We start from the raw sequence: 10,610 nt of genomic DNA, 5'->3' as shown, positions 1-10,610 counted from the left end.
GCCGCGGCCCCGCCCGCCGCCCGCCGCGGCCCCGCCCGCCGCCCGCCGCGGCCCCGCCCGCCGCCCGCCGCGGCCCCGCCCGCCGCCCGCCGCGGCCCCGCCCGCCGCCCGCCGCGGCCCCGCCCGCCGCCCGCCGCGGCCCCGCCCGCCGCGGCGTGTCCCTCCGCGCTCGCCGTCGCTTCCGGCCGCGCGGGCGGGCGCCATGATGGCGGCGGCGGGGCTCTCCAAGGCCGAGTACCTGCGGCGGTACCTGAGCGGGCCGCCCGCCGCCGAGCCCGCCCAGCCCCGCCGCCGCCGCAGGAAGAAGCCGCCGGGCGGCCCTGGCAGAAGCGGGTGAGTTGCGGGGAGAGGGTAGGCCGGCGGCCCGCGCCTGCCGCCGCCTTCGCCGGCAGGCCCGGCCCTCCGAGGGGCTCGGCCCAGGCTCCCGGGCTCCCGCGTCGGCTCCCGGGCTCCCTGGCTTCCGCGTCCCCTCCCGGGATCCCGCCGGCAGCGGCTGGCCCGTTCCCTCCCTCCCCTGACTCTCCCTCGCTCTCAGGATGCGGATCGTGGACGACGATGTCAGCTGGAACAGCATCGCCGCCGTCCAGGAGAAGGAAGAGGAAGAGGACGAAGGGGACCTGCCTGTGGTGAGCGGGGAATTATGCCAAAATGCGGTTCCACGATCCAAATCCCTTCCCTTTATGGCCTGCCTCGTGCCTCCCTTTGGGAAGCGCTCACCAAACCCATCCTTGTTGACTGCTTTTGGTAGGGTCTGCAGCAGAGATGGGCAAATCTTCCGGGTCTGAGCACAAAGGGGTCAAATTCTCTCCCTGTGGATTAAAAACCAGCCCATTCTTTACACCTTTGTGTTTTCACAAGGGTCGAAAGCATGTGGTAGGGCTGGTACGGTGGTTCTCACGGCTTTAAAACAGCTGCTCGAGGTGATGCAGAAGGTAACCGTGCGATTGCTGGAGCCTGCTGACTGCTGCAGCATGTGCTAGAAACCTTGGCAGCAAAGAGATAAATGTTGAAGGCCAAGGCTTTGGGAAGTTGTCCGAAGATCTGCCTGTAGGAAGGCAGCTAAATGACAGTCAGTTGCCCATCAGTGCGATTAAGCATAATTATTTGCTTTAGAGGGTAGAAAGCCTTTCTTTTTCTTTAAAGCCATGTTGTTTACTCTGGTGTTTTTATGTTCAGGTGGCAGAATTTATTGATGAGCGTCCAGATGAAGTGAAGCTCATGGAGGAATTCCGAACAAATACTAAATGGAAACTTTTAGGAGGTGAGGCCGGACGTTTCCACCCTCTCTCCCATAATATTTACTGCTCTGAACAATGACTTTGCAAGTTAAAAATAATACTAGCTAAAAAAAATAAATCCTTGAAATGCCAAAGAGGTGACAAACTGTGGGGAGCCCTAATGATGGTGCCTTTCTGATTGTTTTTCTTTAGACCAGAATGAAGACTCACAGAGTTCAGATATTTCAGTACCTGCCAAATCTACCACAAGGTACGGGGCTCCAGCTAGAAGTTCTTCTGTCGGTTAACTCTTCCGGTATCATCTGTCTTTTTGTGCAGTTCCTAGGTGCTTTGCTGTGAAATGTGAGAAGGGATTCTTCTTCCACTGTTGGGTTACCTCTGCGTGGGGTGGGGGGAACTGGCAGACGGCGTGCTCTCTGTTTCCGCATGATACGCCAGCGGCTGTCCTGCGATCCTCTGACAGCGTCAGGGAGATCTGGGCGGCGACTCGCTGTAGGTCAGGAATGCAGCAAGGACGGCGGTGTTAGAACATGCTTCTTTCCTGAAAGCATCTGTGGGATGTTGCGTGGTTGCACAGCGTCCAGGCGTTCTCACAGAGCGTGGCGGGTGCTTCCTTGTGAGAAGATGATTATACAAAGGCACAAAATGGGTTTTGTAGTATAAGTGTTGCAAGGGTCCCCAGAGACTTTAAAATTACAGCTTTCCTGTGATGGGGGTTGCCTCGGAGGGTTTCTGGGATCTACTTTGGGAAGCAATGCGGGTCACTACGGGGAGGTGTAGAATCAAGTATGACTTTGCATTCAGAAAGTTGTTTTCATCCTTGATCCCTACTGCTAGCTTTGCAGCCCCACTTGGCTTGTGTTTCCAGCCTGGAGACAGCAGAACAGACAAAAATCAAACTCATTTTCGCCTTCTCCTCCCCTCCCAGGCGACAGCGCCATGACTCCCCGGACACCTCACCACCAAGGAGACTGCGGCATGACTCCCCAGACAAATCACCTCCAGGGCAACAGCGCCATGACTCCCCGGATCTGTCCCCTCCCAGGCGAGAGAGAAACAATTCCCCCAACCTCTTGCCTCCCAGGCAACAGCGCCACGACCCCCCAGACCTCTCGCCACCAAGAAGAAAGCGCCAGGACTCTCCGGACCTCTCGCCACCGAGAAGGAAGCGCCAGGACTCTCCGGACCTCTCGCCACCAAGAAGGAAGCGCCAGGACTCTGCGGACCTCTCGCCACCAAGAAGGAAGCGCCAGGACTCTGCGGACCTCTCGCCACCAAGAAGGAAGCGCCACGACTCCCCGGAACTCTCGCCACCAAGAAGGAAGCGCCACGACTCCCCGGAACTCTCGCCACCAAGAAGGAAGCGCCACGACTCCCCGGAACTCTCGCCACCAAGAAGGAAGCGCCACGACTCCCCGGAACTCTCGCCACCAAGAAGGAAGCGCCAGGACTCTGCGGACCTCTCGCCACCAAGAAGGAAGCGCCACGACTCCCCGGAACTCTCGCCACCAAGAAGGAAGCGCCACGACTCCCCGGAACTCTCGCCACCAAGAAGGAAGCGCCACGACTCCCCGGAACTCTCGCCACCAAGAAGGAAGCGCCACGACTCCCCGGAACTCTCGCCACCAAGAAGGAAGCGCCACGACTCCCCGGAACTCTCGCCACCAAGAAGGAAGCGCCAGGACTCTGCGGACCTCTCGCCACCAAGAAGGAAGCGCCACGACTCCCCGGAACTCTCGCCACCAAGAAGGAAGCGCCACGACTCCCCGGAACTCTCGCCACCAAGAAGGAAGCGCCACGACTCCCCGGAACTCTCGCCACCAAGAAGGAAGCGCCACGACTCTGCGGACCTCTCGCCACCAAGAAGGAAGCGCCACGACTCTGCGGACCTCTCGCCACCAAGAAGGAAGCGCCAGGACTCCGCGGACCTCTCGCCACCAAGAAGGAAGCGCCACGACTCCCCGGAACTCTCGCCACCAAGAAGGAAGCGCCACGACTCCCCGGAACTCTCGCCACCAAGAAGGAAGCGCCAGGACTCTGCGGACCTCTCGCCACCAAGAAGGAAGCGCCACGACTCCCCGGAACTCTCGCCACCAAGAAGGAAGCGCCACGACTCCCCGGAACTCTCGCCACCAAGAAGGAAGCGCCACGACTCCCCGGAACTCTCGCCACCAAGAAGGAAGCGCCACGACTCCCCGGAACTCTCGCCACCAAGAAGGAAGCGCCACGACTCCCCGGAACTCTCTCCAAAGAGAGACAGTTCAGCTGTGGGGAAAAAAAGCTGCAAAATCCCAGACAAGTCACAGTCAGGAGGAGTCCAAGGAGAGCAGTCTCAGCTCAGGCATGGCCTCTCTGACAAGTCCTTGTCACGTCAGAAGCGTCAGGCTACTCCGGATCTGTCCCCTCCACGGAAGAGGAGGTACGATTCTGACCCAGATTCATCACCGCCATGGAGAAAGAGGACTGAGTCGCCTACTCTGAAAAAGCAGAGCAGAACAAAAGGTGAGTGTGCGTAAGAGTTCGTTCTGTCTGTCCTGTGCTTTGCTGGCTGCCCACTCTGTGATCACCTTTGCACGCTCCTGAGAGGTGAGAGGTGTGGAATCAGTAGTCTGCGGTCACGGAGCGGTAGTGGGTCCTTTCTGTTGGTACGACTAGTTCTTGTAATCTTATTTTTTCATCAGCTGGACTACAATTAACCTAAGAGTTCGGTGGCTAAGGCTTAAACACGCCCGAAAGGAAAATGGCCTTTAAACCCTGTCTCCAGGCAGTTCAAATTCAGAAGGAGGAGAATTCAGACTCTTGTCACATACTTGTCTTTCCCTGCAGCTTCAGCTTCTTAAGGTCTTGATTTTTCTAGGAGCTACCCTCACGTGCCACCTTATCTAGTTCTTTTGTGAGATAAATTCTGTTGAATTCGGTGATTTTTAGTTATTGTATGTCTTTGCTGCAGATGCTTCTCCAGCTACGAAAACCCTGAGGCAGGTGCCCTCGCCTCAGAGGTGCCCGAGGCGCGACTTGGACCCCCCATCTCCACGGAGGGGCACGCGGAACACCTCTGACGCAGAGCGCAGGCTAGGCCGCGTGCGCAGCGATTCCCCAAAGCGTGGTCCTCTCAGACAGAATCAGAGCAAGTCGTCAGACTCTGATTTATCGCCTCCACGACGGACTCTACCGGCCGGAAAGGATCAGCACAGTCCAAGGAGTCCCCCTGACCTCTCCCCTCATCGCCACCGTGATGTGAAGGGATCTCCCAAGAAGGTAAATGTTTCATCTCTCCAGGGAAGTTGTAGATTGCTTCCTGGTGGTAGAAAACTGTAAAAGTCCAACGATTTACAAATCGTGGAGTAGAAATTTCATGTATTTCACGCATGCAGCCGTGCCAGGCCCTCTGCTTGCAGTAAGAGGCGTGAGGCGGGGGCGTGAGAGAGGAGCTCTGCCTCAGTCCGCTCTGTTTGTGGAGGTCTGGGGAAGGTGGTTGCGAGGATGCTGGCCGAGGGGCTTTGTAACGGGGCTGTCTGCTGACGCGTCTCTCCAGATGCAGGCTGCCCCTTCGTTACGCCTCTGGATTGCCGGCAGCTCTCAGCTAGCAGTAAACGTGATGGTTTTTTGTTTGCTTTGCAGGCAAATACGATGTTTTCTGGGGTCAAAGCTGGCTTGGTGTCAGCGGACGTGCTGCGGAGGGAACAGCAGGAGCTCAGGAAGCATGAGAGAAATAACAAGCACTTGGAAGGTAGGGGTGTAAAAATGCAGCACAAGCACCAGCTTGCTTTCTCTTCCACTGCTTTCAGCTGCTCCCTGATGCCGTATCAGGCCCTGGCATTCGGGCACTGACGGAGAGCGTCCCTGTGGAGCAGCCTCTAGACACACTGATGGGTTCCTTGGGTAGGGTCGCTAAGCCTCGGAAAGAGAAGCTTTATAAGTGGTGATTTCAAAGCAGCACTGGTGAAATCATAGGGAGGGTGAGAGGCTTTTCCTCTGCCCCATCTGCAAGCCTGATGAAGCAGACTGATACTCAAAGAGCTCAGGGTACGAGCGTGGCTATGTGGAGCAGCAGCTAAAAGCAAGAGCTGCGGCCCTGCCTGGTTTGGGACGATGAGCTCTTTTAAAGGCTAGAAAAGGGGAAAATGTTGAAACGAGTCGCGGTTAGTAATCAAATTGTCCGGAGAGGGTGGAATGTTCCCAAAGGCGTGACTTGAGGCATCTGCCCCCTCCAGAGGAGTCTCGTCACTCTGAGACCGTCTTCCGAGACAAGTCAGGCCGCAAGAGGGACCTTGCGCAGGAGCGGCTGGAGCAGAGGCAGAAAGCTGAAGCGAAGTCGGAGAGAGATGAGCAATACGCCAAGTGGGGTAAAGGGTAAGGTTCTCCCGAGCTCCCTAGCCTGGGCTTTGGGCCTCGCGTTACGGCTCAGGACTCTGCGCTCCCTGCTCTTTCGCCGGGTTCTGATACCGCTCCCGGTGGTGGCGGCGGCGGCAGTGTGTCACTTTGTTCTGAGGTTGAGCCTGGCCACAGTTCAGGACTGAGACTGGTCCTGCAAATTGAGCGCGTCTCGGTACATGACTGTGTGCTTTTGCAGTGAAACTCCGTGTTCGTTTTCAGGCTGGCGCAGGGGAGGCAGCAGCAGCAGAACGTGGAGGACGCAATAAGAGAAATGCAGAAGCCGTTGGCCCGTTACATTGATGACCAGGATCTGGATCGAATGCTGAGAGAAAAGGAGAGAGAAGGAGACCCCATGGCTGACTTCATCAAAAAAAGGAAGGCCAAAGAGAGCAAAGAAAAGAAAGGTTTGGATGTTGAGTTACACCAGCGTTTGGCTGAAGGTCCCAGCAGCGTGGAAATGCGGCTGCTGTCAGATAGCCTAAGGCTGCCAGAGTAGCCGAGGCCTAAAGGGCCGCTTCTCTGGAGTCCGTGCAGTAGCAGTATCTGCTGTTATTTGCTTGCTGCCAGTGACGGTTACTGTTACTTGCTGGCTCAGAGAGCGGGAACCGGTGCCTTAAAAATCAAGAGACCCCAGTTTGATCAAGTGGATCTTTGGAAGTTTGCTCTGCGAGCCATAGCCGGCTGTTAAACGGCCTGTGCGCTGCGCCGTCTTGGGTTGATGGCAATGTGACCGCATGATTGCACCGAAGTTGTAAACAGCTGTATCGCTCCTTCCCTTTCTAGAAAAACCCAGGTACAATGGACCAGCACCTCCGCTCAACAGATTTAATATATGGCCCGGGCATCGCTGGGATGGCGTGGACAGGTACATGTTCCTGATACAGCCAGGTGGCAGGATAATTGTAAAAATGAACGAGCTTTTGCCTCAAAGAGCTCACAGTGTGAGGATTCCCCGTGATCGGGTGAACGAGGTCGTTGGCAATAGCGAGGTGGAGCGCGTTAGGTCACGCACAGGTGATGAATGTGTGCATGTCCGGGAGGGAAGGGAGTGAGGCTGGTGCTGTCGGCGGGGTTGCGAATAGCTCCCGCGGAGCCAACGCCCGGCCGCCAGCTGGGGGAGACCCCCTCGTCCTCAGGGTGTAGGTGATGGATCTCGCTTCAGAGCCACTAACTTGTTAACCACAGGTTGAGGTGGAACCTGAGCCTGAGTAAAAGTAGTGGAAAACGTGGAATGCCCCTAGAAAGCTTCTTTGCTTCAGAAAAGCTTTTATTGCATCCTTCTGTGGTCTTCTCCTTAGTATTCACCTCATCACTCCCATGGTATCCCTTTGTAGGTCCAACGGGTTTGAGCAGCAGCGCTTTGCGAGGATAGCCAACAAGAAGGCAGTTCAGGAGCTCGCGTACAAGTGGAGCGTTGAGGACATGTAGGTGAGGTGAAGAGCCACGCGAAGCAGCGCCCCTGAGTTGATGGTTCACCTGCTGCCGCTGCCAGAGCCGTGAGGGATGGCTCGCTCTGCCTGGACCGAGCCCTGTCCTCAGCGTTCAGCGCCCCAGCGGGCCGTCCTCCCAGAGGCAAGGCTCAGTTTAGCAGAGAGCTGCCGAAAGAGGATTTTCCTGTCAGCCGGAGAGGATGAGTGCCGAGGACTGCAGCAGAGCTGCCCGGAGCAGCGCAGCGGCCGAGCGCGGGGAGGAGGTGCGGTGCTGCTGCCTGCAGGAGTCCCTCAGCTCTCGGGTGCTCCACCGTAAGGTGCTGCAGACGTTGGTTTCTGATCTGTTTATTTGTCTTCTAACAAACTGTAGAAACCATATGCTTAATTGTCTTATGCCAAATGCTTCTTCTCTGAGGGCGGTTCACAAGTCTTCAGGTGTCCTAAATCTCAGGTTTTTCCTCATGGTAAAAGTACGCTGAACACATGGTCGCTGGAGAACGAACCTCACCCAGGAGGTCAGTCTGTTCCAGAGCTCAGTTGCAGTTCAGTTGTGTTTGAGTTCTTCCAGAGAGCAGCGATGCCCGAAACGGACTCAGTCCTGTGAGCTGATCTGCCTGCGGGCTGAGGTCAGCTCCTCCCTGCGACCTTCCTGGCGCACCCGAAGGGCTGCTGTTAAGTTTGTGCAGTTATTGTGCCCTCTGGTTCCTGGGAGTCGCTGGCGTGCAGTGGAGCTGAAGCTCGGCTCCTCGCCCTGCCAAGGAGGCCGCTTGCTGCGTATCGCTCCAGCCCCCTCCTACAAGGGGTTGAGAGACCAACCTGTGGTGCTGTATTCGACAGCAAAATCTTCAGGAGCCTACGCAACTCTTTGGGGGTCAGTTTCTTGTGGAAAGAAACATATGGTGGGGTGTTTAAATTGCCTCCCCTGCCTGTTAGTTTGAGTAGGTAGCGATGGGGGTTGGATCCCTGCTCCTCTGTGGGCAGCGGCGCCAATAGCTTGAGGGCTCGCTCCAGCGCGAAGCGTTAACCCCTCGCTTGCGATCAGATTTGTCGGCCTTGCAGCTGGAGGCCGGGCAGAGCGCTTCCCTTAATCCCTGCTTGCGAGAAGGCACTTGTGGAGATACAGTTGTTCTCCTTGACATCCCAGGGAGCATGTATGAAACGCAGCTGGCGGTTTCCATGGAGATGCCTCGTCTTCAGCAGTGGTCAGGCGCCCGCCGTCAGAATTGCTCTTGCGGCAACTCTCGAGCGCTAGGAGGGCTGTCAGCGGGAAGTGTAACGACAGTGTCTTCTCTGGAGTGGGAGAGCCTTGGGACTCCCTTCCCCCTTTTATATTCACTGTGTTGTGTTTCTAGCGGTCCCGGAATCTGTGTGTACACTTGTAAATAACAGCTTTCTTTTTCTACTTGATTTTGTGTGGTGGTGTGGTTTTTCTTCCACAGCAGGGGCAAGGAGGGTAAGTAACCACCAGCCCGCCGGTAAAAGGATCGGATACAGCGCTGCCGCGGCCGTCGCCGTCTGCGGTTACCTCCGCCAAACACATTGCGCTTTGCCGACGTCTTTTACGGAGCCCGGTGGGGACTCTCCAGGCTGCAGGTGGGAACTTAGAGGACCCCAGCCGCACTGACGGTCCCACCTGTATTTTTGGGGTGGTCAGTTAAGCTTCACCGCATGCTTTGGGGACCGATACTCGTCTGTCGCTGCCTGTGAGCACGTAAACCGTGGACTGCTGCTCACAGGTGGTGACAGAGGCCGGGAGAGGAACGGAGAACCGGCCACCGTTTGTAGCTCTTGTGGGAGCGAGCTGTGGTTTTCTCCTTCAATAGCCAAACCGCAGGAAACCACCCTGAGCAGGTCTCGGTTCTTCTGCGGGGAGAAGGGCAGCATTGGGAGCGCTTTGCTCACGCGGGCCCTGTTGCAGCCCGTCAGGCAGCAAAATGGTTTGGGAGCGTGAGGCAGCAGCGAGAGCTCAGAGCTGCTTGCCGCAGCGCATTGAAAGCCCGCTCCTCAGTCATGCCTGTTTTCCAGGTGTGCTTTCCCCTTCTGTCACCAAGGCCCTGTTTCTCTTTTTTCCCTGCAATGTGAGGCAGCCGCAGCCCGGGAGAGCGGAGTTACGTCTGACATGTACCCATTTCTGCTCTCGCTTACCTCGGTTCTTCTGGAGGTGTGGGAAAAATGCTGTGGAATTACTAAATTCTCCTCACCGTGGAGAGTGGTTGTCCTGGTTAGATGCTTGTACCTTCCCGTCCACCCTGCTTGGGTGAGGGTTGCATCTCTTACAGAGCGGCAGAAGACGGGAATGTAAGCTCTACTTAGGACGGCAAAGCCGTTTTAGTGCTGGTACTAAGCACAACGTTGCTTTAGTACCTGAAAACGGCGTCAGCTTCTGCTCTTGCAACTTACTCTTACTCAGTTTGAAGGTTTTAGGTAGAGGTACGTGTTTATTACTGCCAGAGGGACCTCGTGTCGATGTTCAGTACAACACTGAATGTATGCAATGCATCTATTATTCGTTTATTACTGGGTATTTTCTCGGTAAAACCTGTCTCTGCAAAATAATAGAGTATGGGAGAGCTCAGGTGATGCAGTTACAACATTTTAATATGCACCCTCTGCGTTGTTGCCTCGGTGCGAATCCACACGTTAGGATGGCCCATCTGGATGCAGTTGGACTAATAAAACACGGGGTCCGAACTGGCACTTAAGTGTCAGAGGGGATGGGAGAGCTGCCTCTTCCCCTCTGCCGATGGACGAAGCCTGGCCGCCGAGGTGCGGGGCGACGCCGAGTGAGGCGCTCCCAGGGCGTCCCCTGGGCGCCGCCAAGGTCGAGCCGAGCCCGAGGTCTGAGCGAGCCCCTGCGCCTCGCACGCCTCCCTCCCCGATCCCGTCCCCGGGTGCTGGCCGGGACGGCAGGAGGCCGCCTTGCCCTGGCGCCCTTGGCCCGCATCCTGCCTTGCTGCTGCCTCCGAGCGGTCCTGGCAGCCGAGGAACTGGGAAATGCTGCGGGATCCTCTGGGATAAGAGGGGTGATGGAGACAGGGTGAGTGATGCCAGGAAGCCCATCTCTTCATTAGTGTTTCTGGAAGGGCAGCCGCCCCGCTCTTGGCATCGAGCGGCACTTTGATTAGCTTTAACCAAAAAACCTGAATATTAAAATCTTAATTTAATTTAAAACACTGCCATTCGCCGTCATGGCAAACACGGAGCAGAGTAATTATTATGCAAATGAGGCAGATAGAAAAATGATTAATAATTGTGCAAATTAAAAATTATTGTAAACATCCTGCGACTAGTGATAAGTCTGGGAGGAGTGCGTGCGCAGGAGGCGGCGTTGCCCACCCACCTCCCGCATCCCGACTTTCTCATTAGCGGGGCTTAATTAGAAACGACGCGAAGGAGGCGAGGGTCCGCGCGGGCGGCCGCCTGGCTGACGGCGGGAGGGGACGGGGGCCGCCCGGGTGCTCCGGCCGCCGCCACCGGGCTTCCGAGTCCGCCCTTAAACTCTGTGACTTTGCAGAGAAGCTGCTTTCGGAGCCGGTTTTGCTTCCTCCTCTTTGGAGGAGCCGTG

General features: G+C 56.6%; 1 protein-coding gene across 2 annotated transcripts; it reads left to right on the top strand.

Annotated features, from left to right (window-relative positions):
- Positions 1-162: 162 nt before the first annotated feature.
- BUD13 (BUD13 spliceosome associated protein) lies at positions 163-8,452 on the top strand. 2 transcript variants are annotated; one of them, XM_075116105.1, is made up of 12 exons: positions 163-333; positions 536-626; positions 1,177-1,261; positions 1,431-1,488; positions 2,167-2,893; positions 2,933-3,740; positions 4,189-4,496; positions 4,860-4,968; positions 5,453-5,591; positions 5,835-6,019; positions 6,399-6,480; positions 6,950-8,452. In XM_075116105.1, the coding sequence occupies exons 1-12, from the start codon at positions 203-205 to the stop codon at positions 7,041-7,043; spliced, it is 2,817 nt and encodes a 938-aa protein (XP_074972206.1). In that variant the 5' UTR covers positions 163-202; the 3' UTR covers positions 7,044-8,452. The 2 variants fall into 2 exon arrangements, with proteins under 2 accessions (XP_074972206.1, XP_074972205.1); XM_075116104.1 differs by having other exon boundaries at positions 2,167-3,740.
- Positions 8,453-10,610: the final 2,158 nt, after the last annotated feature.

This window comes from Phalacrocorax aristotelis, chromosome 22, assembly GCF_949628215.1.
Source record: "Phalacrocorax aristotelis chromosome 22, bGulAri2.1, whole genome shotgun sequence".
NCBI lineage: Eukaryota > Metazoa > Chordata > Aves > Suliformes > Phalacrocoracidae > Phalacrocorax > Phalacrocorax aristotelis.
The sequence above is the reverse complement of the archived record's forward strand: the minus strand, read 5'-3'. Positions and strand labels throughout refer to the sequence as shown.

Coding starts and splice junctions, on each gene's coding strand:
- BUD13 (XM_075116104.1), top strand. CDS start 203: ATGATGGCGGCGGCGGGGCTCTCCAAGGCCGAGTACCTGCGGCGGTAC. Junction 4,969..5,452: donor AAATAACAAGCACTTGGAAG/GTAGGGGTGTAA, acceptor TGCCCCCTCCAG/AGGAGTCTCGTCACTCTGAG. Junction 6,481..6,949: donor CGCTGGGATGGCGTGGACAG/GTACATGTTCCT, acceptor ATCCCTTTGTAG/GTCCAACGGGTTTGAGCAGC.